Source organism: Myxine glutinosa, chromosome 10 (genome assembly GCF_964187855.1).
Source record: "Myxine glutinosa chromosome 10, kmMyxGlut1.1, whole genome shotgun sequence".
NCBI lineage: Eukaryota > Metazoa > Chordata > Myxini > Myxiniformes > Myxinidae > Myxine > Myxine glutinosa.
In genome coordinates this window covers 102,461,997-102,485,104 of record NC_136270.1, presented here as the reverse complement: position 1 = coordinate 102,485,104, position 23,108 = coordinate 102,461,997, and the positions used below count along the sequence as shown (strand labels likewise).

Sequence of the window (23,108 nt, the reverse complement as noted above, 5' to 3'; positions counted from 1 at the left end):
CACCCGCACAAGAAGAGCTCATCAAATCACTGCAGTGGCACTGCACATCCTGCAACACCATGCGTATGAATGCCACTGTATGACATATGCTGATGATGCAGAAGACCTGCCTGAGTTCGAAGACTGGTGTCACCAGAGAGGAGAAGACATTCCCAACTTTCAGTACTGGGCAACTGTGCTGGAACTAGAGATGTTGGTACTGGTCTACGTGCGTTCTCTGCGGCAGGCTTCATTCACGATGTACCTTGATGCCCTGACGGAACTGGTCCCATGGTTCCATGCCTTAGACCACACACACTATGCCAGGTGCGTCCCTGTTCACCTGAGGGACATGGTTGCACTCCCAATGAAGCACCCAGATGTAGCCAGAGAATTCAGGGCTGGCAACTTCACTGTACAGAAGACGAAGAAGGTGTTCTCTTCGATCCCAATCGACCAGGCGCATGAACAGAATAACGCCTGCATCAAAGGAGATGGTGGAGCAGTCGGCCTCACTGACAACCCAAGTGCCCTGCGGCGTTGGATGATTGCCGGGCCAGAAGTTGCCAGGGCCATAGAAGAGTTCCAAGATGGCCATCAACACTGGGGGAGGCGAGAGGACACACGTCATCACGACCAGACGCCAAGTGTGCAGACCTCTTTCGCCAAGGATGTCTGCGCCCTTGTCAGCGTCATAGAAGAGCTTGGCAACCCCTTTGAGGAAGAGAGCATGGATCTGGTTGTCCTTGACACAAAGGACATTGCAGGTCCTGCCGCAGTTGAGACTGTCAGGAATGTGAAGAAGATTGGCCAAGAGCAGTTCCAGGCTTTCACCAGAGAATGCCTGGTGGAAAGGACCAAGCCAATTGATGATGCAATTCGTCGGAACAAGCTGCAGGTGTCATTTTGGAAAATGGCTGCCACAGCCATCAGGGGCTGAATTTGAGATGGCCCAATATCCAAATCTGTTCATAATAGGATAGTCTACTAGTGTGCCAAATTTGGTGCTTTCCTCACAAAATGCACAATTGTTATGCTAAGTTGCCCCACTATTGCGTTCAATGCATTTTTTCCAGCGCTTTACTAAGGCCTGGATTCCTCGAGAAAAAAAACAATTTTGGCTGCTTGTGTAGCCATTCGTGCACCACCTCTTGGACCTCTTCGTCAGATCGGAAAGTGGTTCCACCAAGCGCCTCTTTAAGTGGCCCAAATATGTGGTAATGCGAAGGGGCGAGGTCTGGCAAGTAGGATGGATGAGGAAGATACTCAAAATGCAGGTCCTCGATTGTTGCAGCTGTCGTGCGGGCAGTATGGGGCCGAGCATTGTTATGCTGCAGCAAAACACCAGTAGTGAGTAGTCCACGACTTTTTGATCTGATTGCTGGTTTCAAATGATTTTTAAGGAGGTCACAGTATGATGCACTGGTGACTGTGGTCCCTCTGGGCATGTAATGCTCTACATGTGGCCCTCGGCTATCCCAGAAGAGCATCAGCATCACTTTTCCAGTGGACGGCTGTGTGTGGAATTTTTTGGGCTTCGGTGAGGTTGAATGATGCCACTCTTTGCTTGACTTCTTCGTTTCTGGCTGAAAGTAGTGGACCAAGCTTTCATCCCCAGTCACTACACGCTGTAAGAAAGCGTCACCTTCTGTTTTGCAAGGTTGCAGAAGTTCTTACATGCATCCACTCACCGTTCTTTCAGTTTGGGTGCGAGTTGTCTAGGCACCCACCTTGCAGACACTTTGCGAAACCCCAGCACGTTGTGAATGATATGGTGTGCTGAACCATGGCTAATGTTCAATTCAGAGACCACTTCATCCAGCGTAATGCGAAGATTTTCCCTCAGCGCGCGCTCAAATCCTGCAACCATTTCTGGTGTGTCAGCTGTGTGAGGCCGACCCGAGCGAGCAGCATCTGCCACACTGGACACTCCACTTTTAAACTTCCTGTCCCAGTCGTACACCTGCTGCAATGATAAACATGCATCACCATATTGCATCTTCATTCTGCCATGGATGTCAATGGGATTCACATCCTCACTTTCCAAGAAATGGATGACAGATCGTTGCTCCTCCCTGGTGCATGCTTCTAACGGAGCCGCCATCTTGGAACTGCTCTACTGACGTCATATGCTCAATGTTGCCAGATCTAAAACAGGCAAAGCATGATTCTTACCCATATATATAACATACAGTCACATGAAAAAGTAAGTACACCCCATGTAAAGTTTTGACTTTTTCAACATATTTCAACATACAGCTATTTGATCTTCATTTCAACAATATTGATAGATAAAGGTGATATAACATAACAAATATCATGAAACATTTACATTTTGTAGGCCATTGTATAATTTAAATAAACATAAATGCAAATTTCACAAAAAACACCCCCACATTTATCACTACTTCAAATACCTAAAATTAGAATCAGGTGCACCAGCTCAGGTGCAAATGATTAGAACATCGTCAGAGAGGATCTTGGAGGATCCTGTCTTATTTAAACCTCAGACATTTAGTTTGGTTTGCTCTTTGTTGTTGAAGTGTGTGGCGTCACCATGCCTAGATCAAAAGAGCTCTCTGAGGCCTTCAGAAAGAAGGTTATAGATGCCTACGAGTCTGGGAAGGGATTTAAAAAGATCTCCAAACAATTTGAAATCAATCATTCGACTGTCCGGAAGATCATCTACAAGTGGAGAAGATTCCAAACAACTGCCAACTTGTTCGGGCCAGGCTGCCCCAGGAAAGTTCAGCCCAAGAGCAGACCGCAAGATGCTGAAAGAAGTCTCGAAGAACCCAATAATGTCATCACGGGACCAACAGGTAGCTCTTGCCACTGTTGATGTCAAAGTGCACGAGTCTACCATTAGAAAGAGGCTCCACAAATTTGATCTACATGGGAGGTGTGCCAGGAGGAAACCTTTGCTGTCCAGAAAGAACATCAGGGCAAGACTAAAGTTTCCCATTGAGCACCAAGGCAAAGACCAGCACTTCTGGAACAATGTGCTCTGGACAGATGAGTCAAAGGTAGAGCTATTTCGCCACAGTACCAGAAGACATGTTTGGCGAAAACCAAAGACAGCATTTGACCACAATAACCTGATACCAACTGTAAAGCATGGTGGTGGAAATATTATGGTTTGGGGCAGCTTTGCTGCATCAGGGCCTGGGCAGCTCACCATCATAGAATCCACTATGAATTCTTCATTGCTCCAGAGGGTGCTTGAGGATAATGTGAGGCCATCTGTCGGAAAGTTGAAGCTCAACCAAAGGTGGACCTTGCAACATAGCAATGACCCTAAACATACCAGTAAATCCACCAAGGAATGGCTGAAAATAAAGAAATGGAGGGTTCTGGAATGGCCAAGTCAAAGCCCGGATCTAAATCCCATCGAGATGTTGTGGGGGGATTTGAAACGAGCTGTGCCTGCAAGAAACCCCTCAAACATCGCACAGCTGAAATAATTCTGCATGGGGGAGTGGGCAAAAATTTCTCCCAGTCGATGTCAGAGACTGGTAGACAGTTTTAAGAAACGCCTACTTGAGGTTGTTTCTGCCAAAGGGGGCAATACCACCTGTTAGAGCCAAGGGTGTACTTACTTTTTCCACATGCGAAATTTGCATTTATGTTTATTTAAATTATACAATGGACGACAAAATGTAAATGTTTCATATTTGTTATATTATATCACCTTTATCTATCATTATTGTTGAAATGAAGATCAAATAGCTGTATGTTGAAATATGTTGAAAAAGTCAAAACTTTACATGGGGTGTACTTACTTTTTCACGTGACTGTATGTCGTCTACAACTACACACATTACATTTTCGAATTTATGTCGCCATTTTAAGGTTACTTATTGACTGGCCTTCGTGTTCATGTGTGAAGAATCAGCTCTTCGTTTGCAAAAGAAGTCCACAAATAGCCTGAAAAATGGCGCAGCTTTATTAATAACCAACTTATACGGATCCGGAGGAGACCGACGTCTACAGCAATCTACAGCAAGAACATGCCACGTCAAGCCTTCCTGAAAACACATTGATTCCCAGTCCATTTATATAGGGACACGTTTTATCAGGAAATCTCCGAGGGAATAAACAACACTGGGAGAGTCCCTCCCACCGTTATCATTCGGGGGAGTCAGCCTTTCCTTTATCATTTGGACCAATTGTTTTTCTGGGCTCCGAGAAAACAGAACTGTAACTCACAAAGAGAAGAGTGTATGCTTAGCCAAACAAACCCATATATTTTATGGGTTTGTGTACATGAGTAATCCAAAGCATGTTTATACAGAGTCAAGCGTTGCTGAGATTAAAACAAAATATATATAGTTAACGATAGGTTCATGTCATTCTACTTGCATTACGCAAAAACAAGCGCATGTAGGCGTGGTTTTATGACCAGCCTCGAAAAAAGCACACGTATACCGTTTGTTCGGCATGACCTCATTTTAAATGAAAGCGAAGCAAAAACCTTATTGTAACTCAGGCGTCACTGTCATTAAACAAAACAGTTAATGTTTTTGGCAATTTATCAAAGGATTTATGTCTACGATTCAAGCAGCCTACCTAAGGTTCGAATACATTTTATTAACTCATGAAATAACATTATAGAACAGCATTTTATAACATAGCTTACGTGGTAATACGTCAGTCAACCGGCATTTATAATTGAGCATTAAGCAGTAACAAATCTGAGACCTGACATTCCTTCCTCTTGTCTCGTCGAGACAAAGTATCTCAAGAGACAACGTGCCACATCGGGCTTTATTGAAAGACCATCGTGTAATGCGGGTATCTCCCAAGGGCATACCGTGCGCCCAAAGCGCCTCGCCCGTGCATTTGGCGAACGTGTCGTGTGGTGCGTGCTCGGAGCCTGAGGGCTCAAAACATGAAAGTTCATTAACGTTTCGGATCCACAACGAAGACGTCTGGTCCAGATGAGGTTCTGCTCCGCCAGAGGGTGCATCACTTCCCCTGCGGAACTGGCTCCCCCCACCCTTTGCAGACGCAGTCCTTGCAGATCTTCGAAGTTAATCAACGGTCATGCCCATGAGGTCCCTCACGTGTTGCTGTTCTGGGGAATACAAAATGTCGTCAGTATCTTGTGTCTCAATTTCCTGGTCAGGGTACAGAGCGTAAAAATCCGAATCCGAATCACTTGAAGCAAAGAGATCCGCAACATGTGGATCAAAGAGATCCGAAACATTTGGATCAAAGAGATCCGAAACATTTGAAGAAAAGAGAGGGACTTCCTTTATGTCAAAGTCTCCCATGGGCGCCTGGTCGGCTTGCGGGTCTAGGATATCCACGTCGGGTCCCTCGACCGCCAGACCCAGTGTCGCAATCAGATCCATAGTTGGGTCGGAAGGGGGCGTGCAGCTGTCCGCTTGTAATACATAAGCAGCGTTAGCCAGTACACGCAAGGGGTTTATAGCACAAGTATCACAGTCATCACATACACCGTTACAGGCAGCAGCCAGTTCCCACATGGGATCCACACAAGTATCACAGTCGTCACAAAATTCAATACAATTTTCTGGAGCGCTGGTCGCAACTGCCTTGTTGAAGGACCCGTTCAGGTCGACGGCCTCTGTGGTCAGAGCCATAGTTGTTGTCGGCGGCTTCTTCACTTTCCATCCTGTAAAATACTTTCTCATATAGAGGAGGACTAGAGATTTCATTAGTGCCCCCCAAATTACTACCCCGATTATCACAGCCAGTGCGGTCAATAACCACTTCACTATGGTGCCCGTCCATCCCTGGAACCAGTCAGTGAGCCAGCTAAATGTATAAGAATTTTCGCGCGCGATCCGATCGATTGTCAGGGCGTGGCTAGTTTCCCTTAGTCTCACTATTGCGGCTGACACTCCTTCAGATGGATCGGGTATGTAAGTGCAACATTTTCCCTCTATAATTCCGCATACCCCTCCTTTCTCTGCCAGGAGCATGTCCAAAGCCACCCGATTCTGCATCACCATTGTACGCATGTGAATTACCGTGTCCAATAGTATGTCATGAGCCGTAGCGGTGTCGTTTGCCACCTTTTCTAGGGCCAAAGCCAATTTATCTATCCGGAAACTATCCATGACTGTGCCCGCTCCTGGGAAGAAGAAACCAAACACCTTTTCCCCTAGGCTCCCGTGTAGTTTAGTGGTTCCATCTTCGTTCATGACTGACCTCTTATAACGCCTGTCCAAGGACTTTGGGTCTAGCTCATCCAGTATCTCAACGTCAGGAAGGACTGAACCCAGATAACATGTGCCCCCCCAATTATTTGGTAAATAGGGGTAAGCCTTGTCGCCGCATATAAACATTGTCCCATGGGGTGGGACCAGGTGGGTGGATAAGCACTGGAGTCCCTTTACCACCCCATTAATCCTACTAACCCCCCTAGAGAATGTTATAGCCGTTATGTTGTGGTTGTGTTTATCTTGCAGTACTATTCGTAATGTAATCCCCGAGCTCCCTTGTCCCAGCTTCCCGGGGAGAGTGTAGGCGCATTCTGATTCTCCCATACGCAAGTGGCCGGAACCCTGGAGGCAGACCCTCCCTTTCTGTGGTTTGACCCAGACGGGGGCAGGCCTCTCGGCCACATGGGCAATCATTGACGGGCGATAATTAAATTGTCGATTGCAACTCTTGCCGTTGTCAACCCCTTCTCTTTCCAGCGTGGTGACTAAACATGGGGAATCGATAGGTTGTGAGCAGAGGTCATTGAGGGACAGAGGTAGCACTATCATGTGTATTCCTGTGGTGCCTGCTTGGGGAAAGCGCATGCACGACCAGCAGTGTGTCCTATTTTGAATTGTTGCCACCTCCCTGGCCACTTTCCAATATGTGTTTTCACCCTTCTTTGGGGCCTTATTCTGGGGTTGTGGCGTGAGTATGTATTCGATGCATGGTATGTAGTTCTTTTCGCCACCGGCCGCGCCAGGGGTCCAGACGCTGCACCGGACCTGCATAGTCATGCCTTTCTCTCGGCGCGTGCGTGTTTGTAGCTTAAAATCAGGGGTTCCCCATTTGTATCCTGGTTGGGCCAAGGTCTCAATGCTAGCTCGCCCGTCTTCCCGGAACTCTCGTTGCTTTTGTAGTACCATGCCAACGCGTCCAGGCCCTGCCGACGGTGCTAGCCAATTTATGTTCACCCAATTTGTGTGCAGGGCTCTCTGTTCGAAACATGGTAGTGATACTCTTTGTCCCCATGTTACGGTGAGGTGTCGGGTTTCGTTTTCGCATCTATTGGAATCGGAGTTTCCCCTAGCTGCTGTCGCTATCAATAGTATTGTACCTATGATTAGGCCCATCCTTACTGTGTTCTGGGGGGTGTGGTGTCTGGTGCTTGTATGGCCAACTTACAGTGCGTGGCGTGGATCCACGAAGTCTTGCCCTTGCAAAAGACTGCCGTTGGTGTAGTCAGCAACACCTGGACTGGTCCCTTCCACCTTGGTTCCAAGGCGTTCTTGCAGGTGAAGTGCTCCACGAACACCTGGTCTTTTTCCTCTGGTGGAACACCTGATCCACAAGTCTCCTGGGAGCGCCTGGTCTACAGGTCTCCAATTTCCTAATCCACTTTTTTCCAAGTGGATCCAATTTTATCCAATATTCAATTTTTAAATTCAATCCCATTTAATCCAGTCCAATTCAAATTAAATTCAATCCTTCTCTCAGCATCCCATTACCTGTTTCCAACATCAATAAAAATAAAATTATAAAATTAATAAAAAATCAATCATCTCAACTCTCAAATCGAATCAAAAAATAAAAATAAACGAAAATTACTTCAGCGAGAGTTTCAACTAGAATTACCACAAACCAACCACCATTAACCTCCATTAACACAAACAAACCACCATTAACCTCCATTAACACAAACAAACCACCATTAACCTCCATTAACCTCCCCCTATTATTTATTTATTTTCACGAATAAACAAATAATAGAAATAACCTGGTCTACTTCCAATTTCAATTCTGGTCAGTTCTGGTGTCTGGTCACACACAATGTTTTCCTCACCCACTGTGATTCGCTCAAAATAGATTCTCACTGTTATGTCTGAAATTCGTCTCATGAAAACCCATTCAAGAGTCCGGTGTGACAGACAGCCAAACACATAGACACGCCGAAGACCCCAGGGTACCCATCAAACTAGCTTGTCCGCAGATCCACAACACAGCGAAACATGTAACTTTACTAAAATAATCACTTACTCATAACTAATACTCATACCACTAATTACTCATAATAGCTCATAATTACTTATGTAATTACTCATACCAATACTTACTTAAAATAATGTAATATCCCAATCTTCACCCCCTATGCAAATCGAAGCACCCCGGACAACCCACAACCAATATCAACCACTGTAGCCGCCTTCCCCTCCAGGCAGCCACACACAGCCACATACATCTCCATCCACGTCACACAAGACAACAGCCAACCAGTGTGTCCACCACACAGAAACCTTTGGCAATGCAACAACCGAACTCCCAGACAACCAACAACAAAACCCAATCCATCTCCATGGCTCATCAAGCAGTTCCAACTTAATCCAGCTTCACATACCGATTTCCCCAAAACTCGTGAAACTTCACCCCCATTCTGGAAAAACCCTGGACTAAACCCTGACACCCTAAATAACTTCAGACCCATCTCCAATCTACCCTTTCTGTCAAAGTTTTGGAACGTGCTGTGGCCACTCAACTCAAACATCACCACTCTGCCAATAACCTGTATGAAACATCCCAATCCGGATTCTGCTCCAGCCACAGTACTGAAACTGCTCTCCTCAAAATCACCAGCGACCTTTTCTCTCCTCTGATGCCGGCAACCTCAACATTTTCATCCTCCTCACCTCAACGCCTCCTTTGACATCATCAATCACGCCATCCTCCTCACCCTGTTTAGACCAGCTTGTGCCTATTAAACCCAAATTAGTTCACCCCCAAGCCTACAAGGACCACCTACAGCACTGCAAAGATGTCCTCTACTCCACCTACTACCCTCAAATTATCCACTCTGGCTCCGGAATCCCAAAAGCACTCTTCTCTACAATAAACAAACTAAATAAACAAACTTTACAACGTGAACAAACTCCTCAGCTCCCTGGATACCACCACCTTGCTCCACACACCTGTTGGTGCACACCTGTGCACTCACACCTGGTGCCACCTGCACCCTCCTTCCTTCCTGGACCATTCATCCAAAGCAAAATTGACAGCATCTACAACAGCTTAATCACCACAATTCACTCCCCCTTAAGGTGTCCCCCAAGGTTCAGTTCTTGGCCCCCTCCTCTTCGTCCTGTACCTATCCCATTTAATCCGTCATGCACCATAGCCAATGCACCATGGTCTCCAATTCCACTGCTTCACCGATGACATCCAGCTTTTTCATCTCCACCAAATCGTGCTCCACCACCACCCACTCTATCCTGACAAACTGCCTAACTGAAATAAAATTCTAGCTTCAGATCAGCTTCCTCGAACTTAACTACGCTAAATCTGAATTAATCTTCATTCCCCCCAACATCGATGGTTTCCCAGTATCCACATCCGGAATCTTGGCATCATCATTGACCAAAACCCTCTCCTTTGAAAAATACACTAAACAGATCATAAAGACCTTAAACCTTAATCATAAAAACTGAAAAATGCTTCGCCATGGAATAGTCCACCACTCATGTAAATAATCATAAGAGTTCTGCGAAACATCTCCATCTTTAAAACTTAGCCAACCAAATTTAAACCACATGTTTTCCCCCCAAAAAACAAGTCACATTCTTTGTATATTGCCAACATTGTTCATCGTTTAAGTATCATCCAGACCTAAATTTTTATAAACCATCAACTTGTAGATGCATTTATTTATATCCCATTAACCCAAGAACTCTCAATTGCTTGGTTATATTTTAGTAATGTCATATATCCATATTTCTTTTCCAAATTGTTCCTGATATACACATTAATCCCATCTGTCTTCGTTTCCAGATGAACTCAAATCAGGAAATCAACACAAATCCTTATTACCTCCAATCAATTCAAAATTAAATCAAACAATTCAAAACCAGATCGGATCAGCGATCAGAAATCACTTTTCCAATCAACACATTCCAAGCAACAATTCATTCAAAGACCAAGCTTAAAAACACAACTCTCATCTTACTGTGACAAATAAGCAACCAACCTACTTCACAAATAAAATAACTTTTAATAAATAATAATAAATAAATTAATAATAAAACCAAACCAAATAAATAAATACCAAACCAAATAAATAATAAAATAACTTCACAAATAATAATAAAATAACTTATCTAAAACAAATAACTTTTCATCACCCCTTTCTTCTCCACCGCCTCTTACACTTAAACAGATCATAATTACTCACTCATACACTATTGCCCATCACCCAGTTGCCCCAGACCCAAACACAGGTTTGAAATCCCAGTAGGTTGTTCTTCAATCCCAACCATCATGTGATCCCAACATCTCTCCATTTATTTCGTTCCTCATGGGGTTGGTGTTTTATGGCCTTTACCTCTTACCCAATCACACTGCACATTATTCCCCGTCCTTGATGGATAATTTTACATCCAGATGGGCACAGCATCCCATTTTTGGCGACCCAGCCCTAAAACAAGCCCCTGGACTCCTTGCAGGCTGGACCAAAACCCCCGGACGAAGTTGCATCCCCAAACCCGTCCATATAAACTCCGTTGTTGTCCTGTTCATCTCTCTGTGTTACATTTACATTTTGTGACTCACAGCTCCTGCCTCCATGGAACAATGACGCCTGAGCACTCAATTAGCCCTCCCAGTACCAAAGACTTACAATCAGACCGACAGACAGACAAATAACAGAGGCATGTCGCCAGCCCCAGCACAGGACATCCCCTTTCCGGGCAGGCATAATATAATCCACAGCATCGAAATGCCAATTTCTATCCGGGGCCTCGCAAAGCCAAAATCCATGCATGCGTGCTCCATCATGCAACCCGATCTGTACTCGGTGCGCCCGGCGCCCCCTATAATCAGTGAGTTATAATAACCACAATATCTCTGGCACCCAACTCGTGATACCACAATTTAATCCACGTTACTTGCATCTCTTCATCCTCACAAATGTCCTCCATTTTTAACGTGACTCAAATCCATCTCAAATCCCCACCGCTCGGCCCGGTTAAATTAAATTCCAAGCGTACTGTATTCTCTGTCCACTAATTATGTACATGATTTTGGTTTTACCCACAATATAATGTCCCGATATTCTCCCCAGATTTAGGTTCTATATCCTGTCGTTAAAGCAACACCCTGTAGACTGACTCCGCCTGTCGTTTTTCCAAGGTTAGTGAATTACCTCTGACCTTTCCCTTGCATATCTCGAACAAAGGTCAACTAAACTTTAAAAGGTCAAACTTCGAATTGGGGTAACCAGCGCTTTATTATCCCACAAGTAATGCAAGTCCGGCGACAATGGACAAATGACCATTATTGAGGCTCTACATCGCAAAATGCTAGCTCCTACGAATCCAACAACCGTCACAATCCGTCCAGGGACTTCCGTACGAGGCGTGCTTCACAATGCCCATCGCACATCCTTCCTCGTTCGCACAACGCTTCATCAACGCACCTCCTCGCGTCCACACCTTGGCACAAGCCACACCACATACCGACAGTTGAAACCTCGACCGTCCTCCTTCCTCGGATCAGCGTTCTGTTGAAAACGTGACATTTCTGCCTACCTCAATCAGAGATCTCTCTGAATCTCATTTATTCGCACTGTATCTCACTTACTGTATGAACAAGACTTTTTGGCTCCGGAAATTAATTACTCTGTCTTGAAATCGTTTAATTTAACCATCCTAAATAAATCCATCCATCTATCCATCTTATAAATCCATCTTAAATAACGTATTCGTCCTGTGACATTGCCTGGCATATATGTCACAGCCGGCCACTATTCCGACATGGCTCATGACTCATGTCTAATTCTGACAAGAAGATGAAGGATGAAGGACATGATATGAAGAAGAAGATTCTGACAAGATACTGACATGTGAACGTCCGACATCCAGCAAAGTCGAAATGACCCACAATGCATTTGGGCACACACTTCCTCTGAGAGTGGGCGAGTTATCGCCAGCACTCTGAGCAACCTCATACAGCACACCCGTGACTCGCGGCTCGCTTGGCTCCTGTCTGAACACCCAATATCCCTCTACCCAAACTTCCACGGAGCCGCACGGCGGAAACGCAGGTTTGTACCACATTTTAATAAAACGAATAAAGCCAGGATTCTCGGATAGACGTTTAATTTCACAACACACATGACAAAAATCCGATTTAAATTCAGAGATCGCCGATCGACCTGGCACAACCATCTCAACGCGTACCTCGCGTTGGGACATGCAGTCGGCTGTCATAACAAAGTGCTGTCATAACAAATCCACGACCTGACATGTAGTGAGCTGTCAGAACATTGAGCTGTCAGAACTCATCCCTAGCTAACAGGATCTCCGACGCTTGACCTCTCTGACCCAAAATGCACTATATGACACCAATTCCAAAGGTGAGCTGCCTCAGCGATACATCCCACACATACAATACACAATATCTGCCATTGAATGAACTCTTCAATTCAAGTAAAACACACATATTGATTCGAATTCTGCAACCATCTCCAAGAAACCGCTTCATATCAACAGTAGATCGACAAGGGCACTCCGGGTGCTTTCCTGGCCCGATTTATATCAATTCGCTTCCCAAACAACTCCCAAACAGATGAAAATCCGGACTCAGTTCAGGACCTCGCCTGTTCTCTCGGATAGACGTTAAAATGGACATTCCCGGCCTGAATTTCCCCCAAGTCGAGCAGATCGCTTACAAAGTTTCACACCGAAACCCTCTGCTTTGCACATGACACACAGACAAACACATTGGCCAGACACACACGTCAATTAACATCCCAATATACATTCATTCCTCATTCATGTTACGTCTCTCATTCAAGGAAAAGGATTTTTTGGGACGGGTTTGGACGGGGGGTGGGTTGAGGTGGAAAGGGGAGGCAGGGCGGGGGGGTGTTGGGGTGTTGCCTAGAGCCCCGGGACTGAGCTCAGGTCTTGGGGGGGGTGGGGGGGTGTTGCCTAGAGCCCCGGGACTGAGCTCAGGTCTTGGGGGGGTGGGGGTTCTTGGTCTGGTATCTGGTCCAGCGGCATCACTCGCTGTTTTACTTGTTTAACTACCTCCTTAATTGTTTTGTCCTGAACTTTGCTTCCTGAGAGCTTATTTATTTTCTCTTGTCCACCAGGTCCTGGCCTGCTTCTATCTGGACCTCTTGTCTAGAACTTCCTGGCTTGACCTCGTAGTTGTCACTACCTTCTTGTCAAACCTATGGTACCTGCGCATTTCCCTTTTCCTGGCCATGTCCCTTTGGCCTTCTAAGTTAACCTATGGCCTTTTATCTAAGTTTAGCCACAGCCCTTTGTTCCCTGGCATGCAATGGCATACCCCATCTTGTCTCTGGGCTGTTCCTTCCTGGAAAAATCTTGGCCACCTGGTTTCAGCCTATATGGCTGTCCGACCTCATTTTCCCCCTCTCCCTTGTTAAGTTATAACGTTACCCTTACCGAACGTTATCTTCACCGATATCTTCACCGATATCCTGCGCAAATCCTTTTACTGGCCATGTTCCTATGGCCCTCTTAAGTTCTACCTAAGTTAGCCACAGTTAGCCACAGCCCTTCGTTCCCTGGCATGCAATGGCATACCCCATCTTGTCTCTGGGCTGTTCCTTCCTGGAAAAATCTTGGCCACCTGGTTTCAGCCTATATGGCTGTCCGACCTCATTTTCCCCTCCTGGTGCTAACTGTAACTTTAAGCTTCCTGTTAAATCCTTACTGATATCCTGCGCAAAATCTATCCTTAGCTTTTTACCCTTAATGTTTATCCAGCGCAAATATTGTAACGTTACTCTTACTATCCTTACTTGTTTATCCTGGCTTTAACAAAGCTACGCCATTCTGAGGCCTAAATGAGCCTCTACTTACAATTTCTGTTCGAGTGCAGACAGCGGGGAAGACAAGGAGACTGAACCCGCGCGAGGGAGGAAGGTACGAATTTGGAATAATAGCCCTCTGATATAAAACAACTCCCACCTTTAGTCAAATCAACGTGCCGGCGCCGGCCTCAGGTCAGCCTTCCTCCTGTCCCTCGGGCTCCGTTTCCCGTCCTCCGCGTCTGTTGACACCCCACTCCTGGTACCATCTGTGAAGAATCAGCTCTTCGTTTGCAAAAGAAGTCCACAAATAGCCTGAAAAATGGCGCAGCTTTATTAATAACCAACTTATACGGATCCGGAGGAGACCGACGTCTACAGCAATCTACAGCAAGAACATGCCACGTCAAGCCTTCCTGAAAACACATTGATTCCCAGTCCATTTATATAGGGACACGTTTTATCAGGAAATCTCCGAGGGAATAAACAACACTGGGAGAGTCCCTCCCACCGTTATCATTCGGGGGAGTCAGCCTTTCCTTTATCATTTGGACCAATTGTTTTTCTGGGCTCCGAGAAAACAGAACTGTAACTCACAAAGAGAAGAGTGTATGCTTAGCCAAACAAACCCATATATTTTATGGGTTTGTGTACATGAGTAATCCAAAGCATGTTTATACAGAGTCAAGCGTTGCTGAGATTAAAACAAAATATATATAGTTAACGATAGGTTCATGTCATTCTACTTGCATTACGCAAAAACAAGCGCATGTAGGCGTGGTTTTATGACCAGCCTCGAAAAAAGCACACGTATACCGTTTGTTCGGCATGACCTCATTTTAAATGAAAGCGAAGCAAAAACCTTATTGTAACTCAGGCGTCACTGTCATTAAACAAAACAGTTAATGTTTTTGGCAATTTATCAAAAGGATTTATGTCTACGATTCAAGCAGCCCTACCTAAGGTTCGAATACATTTTATTAACTCATGAAATAACATTATAGAACAGCATTTTATAACATAGCTTACGTGGTAATACGTCAGTCAACCGGCATTTATAATTGAGCATTAAGCAGTAACAAATCTGAGACCTGACACATGTATATAGGATATATATATATATACACAAAGAATTAAGTTAAGCACCCCTACACAAAGAATTAAGTTAAGCACCCCCTAATATATATTCTTTCAATAGCCAATGGTCCCTCCAATAGCCAATCTGGATGAATTGGAACGTGCATTACATCGGGAATGGAACAACCTGCCACAGCAACGCATACGACGGCTTACAGGGTCTATGAGACGTAGGGTTGAGTCAGTGATCCGATCACGTGGGTCCTACACACGTTATTGACGCAAAGATCGCTAGAGGTCTTCTCAGAACAATGACTGTACGTTAGAAAACATAAACGTCATCCACACTGTCCGTGATGGACCTATAGCTCCATACTTAAATTGAGGTGAAAATATGCCTAAAATTCCCAAAAAATTTCACCTTAAATTATTCAGAATAAAATATTGAAAACGGCATGATTGTTATGTTTTTATGTGACCATAATATCACTTCTCAGAAAATATAGCAATATCATGGGTATATTACACTGTTTTGACGACAACAAACTTGTAATGTGCGAGGTTGTAAAAAAACGGGGGGGTGCTTAACTTAATTCTTTGTGTATATATATATATATATATATATATATATATATATATATATATATATAATTATATATATATATATATATATATATATATATACTATATATATATATATATATATATATATATATATATATATATTGTTGCGGTTTTGAGAACCCACACTTGTGTAAATATGACATCATTCTTGTAAATATGACATCATTAAAGGTTAAACGTAGCACCCCTAGTTAGTCCACAAGCACACACGTAGGCCACCATAGGATTCCAGTTATTTCATTAGTATATGTTTTAGATAAGGCCGTGTTTCCATAGATAGTGAATCTGCGTTGTGTCAATCGAATAAGAAGTAGGCCCCATTCCGTTACAGTTTGCAACCTCCCTCTCCAAGCGACGCCATTACGCGCCTTTGTTAGCAGCGTTCGCAGCCTCGCTGGGCCTCCGTCCAAACGCCGCCATAAGCCACGCGGTAAGGCCTGGAAAAAAGGGGGCAGAACGCCAATAAGAAGGTGTGGCCACGTCATCACCGCCGTCCAAAGGCGTAGCCAGTAAGCCCATAACCAGCCAACCAGGGCTGAAGTGACATCGCCGACAGGCGTGGCTTTGGGCTGGCGGAGCGATCGCTTGGTTGGCTTATATAAGCGCGAACGCAAAGCCCTTTCACAGGACTCACTCGCTGGCACTGTTAAGAGAACTGCTTAAGGGACTTGTTGGAGGCGCGCGCGTTGTAAGGGGACTAACGCGGAGAAGGATTGGTGTGCAGAACTCGGACTTGGTCGGGAGAGTCCGCTGATCAAAGAACTTGCCAGCGAGCGCATTGCATTGGCTTGAAGGAGAGATACGGCAGCGCTTGTGAAGGACTCGCTGGGAAACGCGCGTTGCATTGGACATTTGGAAGAGCGCACCTTTATCAAAGGAGGACTTTGGAGAGAGGGTGTTTGGCACAAGCACATATTACGTACGCAGGACACCAGCTCCCCCCCCCCCCCCCCCCCCCCCCGTTATATAAAACTGTCCGGTCATGCTCAACTACACGCGGAGCTGCCTGCCAGGTTTCGTCGCTGGACCGGTGCCTGGACCCCATCGCCGGACCCTCTACCTGTTCCATCAACCATCTACAATCCCCGTGTGAGTGTGTACGTTTATCCTGGGTATTAAGAATAACACTGCTTTACGACTGCCCTATGTGCTGCTTCTTCCTCTTCCTATCCTGTACATTCTTTCGTTTCCTCTTCTTTCTGTATATTTGTTAATAAATCAATCTTTGTTCTTCCTATTCTCTGGTTTCCTCTTGTCCGATCGCATTCGTCTTTTCTCTAATTGGGTAAACGTGGCACGATTAGGAACCGCCATAATCGGGTTTAGTCTTTGTTAATAGCTCGGATCGCGGATTGCTATCCTCTCGGCATTTTCCATCATATCCGTGGTTCGAGCGGGAGTTATTCCCTCGTTTCCGGCCGGCGTTAGTAATTAGGTAGTAGTGAACCCCTAGGCCTAACAAACCCTACCTAACGCCGCGCCGGGAAGGACGGTATAACGTCCAGGACTCGGGTCGGCCAGATAAAAGGACAAGGGGATTAACCCCCCCTTGATAAGGGGAGAGCTGACGTCCGAGATCCGCAACAATATATATATATATATATATATATATATATATATATATATATATATATACAGTGAAACCTTGACTTACGAGTGCACCAATTTACGAGTTTTCCGAGATACGAGCCGTCGCTCGGTCGATTTTTTGCTTTGTGATGCGAGCCGAGATCTGAGTTACGAGCGAGCGAGCTTACGCCACCCGCCACTAGGTGGCCCAGCGAGCGTTCAGGTCACGTGGTTATCTTGCCATGCAAGCATCTCTGCCGTATCGCTGTTGCTTTGTTTTCGCATTTTGTTTATTTTGGAAAATTTCTTAGTTTTAACTATGGGTCCTAAGAAATTGAGTGCCAAGGGCAGTGCTGAGAAGAAGAAAAGGATGATGTGCTTGGATATAAAACACGTAATCGTCGAAAAACATGAGCGAGGTGTGCGTGTTGTCGACTTGGCGAGGCAGTACGATCGTAGTACTTCTACGATATGTACGATTTTGAAGCAGAAGGAGTCGATAAAGGCGATAACGCCAGCCAAGGGCTGAAAAAGTTGCAACAGGTCGTGCGTTGGCACTGTGTAACGACACTTGCCTCACTCATTTTCGAAACATTTTGAAAGGGAGGAAGAAACAAACCTCCTTGGACAGGTTTTTATTGAAACGCCCTGCAAGTGAAAGCGAGGAAAGTGTGGCGAAAAAGGCAAAAGTTATCTCCTCCACCTCCGCCAGCATCTTCGTCTGATCTTCAAGGTAAATACACTTAATAAAACCAGTTTATTTCTTTACATTCTCTTTTATTATGTACAGTATATACGAGGTCGTGCTTGTTTATACATTATTTGTTATTTATAAAGTACATTTTTCTTATTTAAAAACACGTAACAAAAAAAATTGGTGTGGTTTTTGGGGGGCTGGAACGGATTAATAGCATTTCAATTCATTTTAATGGGGAAATTTAATTTGAGAAACGAGCAAATTGAGTTACGAGCTCGGTCACAGAACGAATTAAACTCGTAAGTCAAGGTTTCACTGTATATATATATATATATATATATATATAATATATTGTTGAGGATCCCGGGTTCGCCGACGTACTAAGGGGGGGGTGTATACCCCGTTTCCCCACGAACTCCGGTTCCACTGAGGCCGCCGACCGCGAGCAACTAAACTCGTGATTGACGGATTGCTAAGCAATTCCGATCGCCAACCTCCCAGCCACGCGCCGAAGAGTTTGCTGGTCCAAATATCCCAAATACCTTCAAGAAACGTGACCGAAGAAACCGGGGATAGAACCCTCACTTTCATACACCTTATTCAATTGCGTGCCGAGCGGATTTGCACGGTGTGGAAATACCGGGGCATTACCTATGTGATTTATGGACCTGATTCAAACCGCCAAATTCGGTCTCGGATGATGCTCGGCCAATGGAGAAAAGACGTATCCGAACAGGTTGGAATGTAACAATGAAATGTACAGCCTTTTATTTTGAAGGCACATAGAAACAGACAAAGATGCAGCTTATCAATTCCTTACCTAATAATAAACCCCACTGGCACCTTCACACTCTCACACTCACTCAGGGAATAACACTCTGGTTATTGGTGCTTTGCAGGGACTGACTCCAAAGTGGCCACGTCCTGTGCGCAGTTCGGTCCTCAAGTACAGCCTGGATGAGGTCAGGTCCGAAGGACGAACCGCCGCCTCAAAGTCGGCACGGACGAACTTCAGCGCAGGTTGAACAAGCAAAAGGCGTCGTCGAAGGACAAAGGCAAGAGGGTCCGGGCAAGAGCACAAGGGGCAGAGCAGTGTCATCTGGTGGAGCCAAAAGCAAGAGAGTCCAGAGCAGGAGGTCGTGGCGCAGCAAAATCCCAAAGCAAGCGAGTCCAAAGCAGGAGGTCGTGGCGCAGCAAAATCCCAAAGCAAGAGAATGAAAATGCGCTGGATGGGGGTTTTATCAGACCCGCCCACGCCCCCAAATTGTTCCACAGCCTCCCATTGGCTGAGGTTGGTCGCATGCTGGCCTTCAATCCTTCCTTCTCCCAGGAAGGTTTCAGTTTTCCTTCCCCCTTTCATTTGGGGAGGTTTCACCACCCCCTCGGTCGCTTGCTGGTGGTGTTCCCGATCTGTCCTTGGTCACGTGGGCCTGTTGCTTTGGCCACGCCTTCCTGCTCATTAGAAATGGCTTCCCTTCAATCACACGAAGGTTTGAAATCCTGCCTAATCTCAATGCATATTTGTTTTGATTACTACACAATGGGAAAGGGCTAATCTTTACATTAAATAAAAAAAATAACTAACTACTGCAGGCTACATGTTGTTGTGCAATTAACTATAGGGGGTTTGCCTTTATGGCAAAACCGCAACAATATATATGCCTGGGAATGGGGTTTGTTTACTGGTGGGGATGTAATCGAGATGAGAAATTTGAGGGATCTAAAGGACGTGTTCGGGGTACAGTAGAAATGGGAGATTACGATAAGTTGTGACGAGACGGAGGTAGAGAGGAAGAAGGTATGATAGCGTTTTAGGCATGTTTTGTTTGCGCATTTTTGGAGTCGTGTGTGCGTGTCATTAATAACATTTTTTGGAACTACATTACAACTACGTTTTTGGAATCGTGCATGTAGTGAAATATTTCCCATGCCGTGATGCTTTCTGCATCTTGTACTCGCGCTCACCTCTAAGCAATCTAGGCTGGGTTCCAATCCTGATCCAGCTCTAAACTGTCATCCCGGTGTTTCACAGGTCGGGTGTTTCATCAGTGTGTGTGCCGTCCCTCGGATGGATGTTGAACTGGACATCCCGGCTGCCGGCATTAGTTGGTAGACATTGAAGATCCCACAGTGTCCTTCACGAAGAGTAGGCGAGCTATCGCCGGCACCCTGGCCAAATTCCAAATTCCTTCCCTGACTTGCTGAGTTGAAGTGGCGACCGAACCCGGATTGTAGCCTTGTAACAGCTTCAGTATCACCAACGCTTTGCCTCGGACATGGTAAATGATGATGATGATGAAATGGTTTCTGATTTCTTATACTTAAAAATCTTGGCTTTGCTCCTAAGTATTAGAAGTATGAAATGAAATTGCATTGTACAGTGTACAATTGCTTAGTGCCCTACCATGGAGGCGGTGCTGTAATCATAGTATATTGCATTCATACCTCCACATACACTTGGGTATTTTTAGGAGGGAGGTATGGGGTTTGCATCACACTGCACCCTCGAGGTTCTTTTTGGGTAGCGGGGGTGGGGGGTTGTTTGTCAATGACTTCCTCTACTAGTGTACATCACATTGTCCTTACTACACTACTACAGTCCAGTCCAATATTTGCTGTGTCTGTTACATTCCTGGATGGATTTACCACCATGTTCACCATAACATTTAAAATACAAACAAAAAGCTTCCTGTTTGTATATCCCGTCCCCATCCTCGATATTTATGCAGGCTTGTGGCAAGGCAAATCTTTGTTTATGTCACTCCGAACAAATATTTGCCTTTGCCATATTCGGCATGAGGCCGACTTTAGTTTTCAACCATTGCGCTTTGTCCCCGCAATGTGGAAGCACCTAGTAGTACGTATGTTCGTGTTATACCGACTCGATCATCCCCAAGACACAAGCTAAGTCCAAATTTGTCAGTGCTAGTCTTGTGGCCTCCATTCCTTTTGAAGCTGTGGCCTCCATTCCCACCTACCCATTTCAAAACGGTTTAAGTTGTAGATTGGGAAAGGTACAAACTATGATGCGTGTAATTGAGTATTTCCCTCTTTTATTGGATAGAGGGCACGTGGTCTTTGGGAAAAAAGGAGGAATTGAAACTATACCGATGATTATTATTTTTTTGTGCAGCCTGTGGCGGCTGCTGGTTGCATCATTTTCTGTAAGTGCTGCTGATGCAGTGTCCCCTGTTTCCAGTAAGCTGATACTCATTTTGATGACAGGCTCAAAGGATGGCAGGCTGAGTCAACCCACTTGGTGTTATTTAACGGCACGACCACGACAGGGGCTCAAACACAAGACCCTAAGATCTAATGGCAGCCACCTTAACCATTATGCCAACTCAGGCTTACACCGGTGTTGATTTTCTATCATAAGGGGATTTTGTGCAGACACTTTTGTCCTTTTTTTATACCTCCACCGGCGCAGTCGCCAGAGGCATTATGTTTTTGGGTTGTCCGTCCGTCCGTCCGTCCGTCCATGTGTCCGTGATAGTTTTTCGTTACCGCGATAACTTGAGAATGGCTGAAGGGATTTAAATCAAAATTAGATCAAGTATGCACTATGATGTAAAGATGAGCTAATTACATTTTGGGGTCAAGAGGTCAAATGTCAGAGGTCATGTTATGCACTATGATGTAAAGATGAGCTAATTACATTTTGGGGTCAAGAGGTCAACTGTCAGAGGTCATGTTATGCACTATGATTTAAAGATGAGCTAATTACATTTTGGGGTCAAGAGGTCAAATGTCAGAGGTCATGTTATGCACTATGATGTAAAGATGAGCTAATTACATTTTGGGGTCAAGAGGTCAAATGTCAGAGGTCATGTTATTTATGCACTATGATGTAAAGATGAGCTAATTACATTTTGGGGTCAAGAGGTCAAATGTCAGAGGTCATGTTATGCACTATGATGTAAAGATGAGCTAATTACATTTTGGGGTCGAGGTCAAATGTCAGAGGTCATGTTATTTATGCACTCTGATGTAAAGATGAGCTAATTACATTTTGGGGCTAATTACAATTACACTTTTCTTCAAGGACTGGTGGAACTCCACTTCGTTTGCAAACTACTACCGTTCATGGAATGTGGTCGTGCATGACTGGCTGTATTACTACGCTTACAAAGACTTCCGCTGGGTAAGTTGTTATTTGCGCACGCACTTTTGCTGCCGTCTGCGTATGGACGATCGAAGGGAATGAGTGCATTTGAGGAAAAAAACAAAATTGGGAAAAGAGTACGGTGAATGGAAAGTTGGTGGAGATGATATTTGAGGAATTGAAGGAGAAATGGAGAATGTGTCGAGAAAGTACAAAGGGACTTTGAAGCGAGGTTTTTCATTTTTCAGTAGGCCTACACAAGTATGTGTAATTAGTTGGACTAAAATGATGATTAGTTATATATTCTCGTATATTGAAGAGATATTTTTAAAAGTTGGCTTATCTTGGACCAATGTGAGTATCGCATTTGTAGAGCGTTTTGTGTGCCCCGCGTATCTCAAACGTAACGACGACTTGATGTGCAATAGCTGCGAGACTGATTTAATTCATGTGGGCACTGCACAAGCTTTGAAAACCATTATTACCCTCGCCAGAGCAGAAGGTATTGCATTTGGGTCTGTTTGTTTGTCTGTCTGCACAGAATGTGATTATGTCTATTAATCATGTATTTTTGATTTAAATTTTTTTTTTTTTTTTTTGAAACCCTGGTGAAACACATCCGCGAAACCAACACATTTGTCAAAACAACACATCAGCCAAAACAACAAATCCGCGAAACCAACACATTTGTCAAAACAACACATCCGCCAAACCAACACATCCGCCAAACCAACACATCCGCCAAACCAACACATTTGAAACGCATCCGCCAAACCAACACATCTGCCAAACCAACTCAACTGCCAAACCAACACATCCGCGAAACCAACACATTTGTCAAAACAACACATCCGCCAAACCAACACATCCGCCAAACCAACACATCTGCCAAACCAACTCAACTGCCAAACCAACACTTCCACCAAACCAACGTATTCGCCAAAACAAACTAGCTAGCGGCTAGGGTGCCGGCTTAGGATCCTAGGATCCTGGGTTCGAATCCCAGTCGATCGCTGAATTAACGCCAGGTTAACGCCAGATCGCTGAATTAACGC

At 44.9% G+C, this 23,108-nt stretch overlaps 1 protein-coding gene across 6 annotated transcripts in view; it reads left to right on the top strand.

The window, feature by feature from the left end:
• Window positions 1-23,108, top strand: part of SOAT1 (sterol O-acyltransferase 1) — a 119,681-nt gene that overhangs the window by 79,956 nt on the left and 16,617 nt on the right. For 4 of the 6 annotated variants that reach the window (XM_068126347.2, XM_068126346.2, XM_068126348.2 and 1 more), the window contains one exon: window positions 21,994-22,092. In XM_068126347.2, coding sequence (XP_067982448.2) covers window positions 21,994-22,092 — 99 coding nt within the window. Of the gene's footprint in view, window positions 1-18,847; window positions 19,439-21,993; window positions 22,093-23,108 lie in introns of those variants that run through there. The other 2 variants (XM_078785947.1, XM_068126349.2) reach the window with 1 other exon arrangement.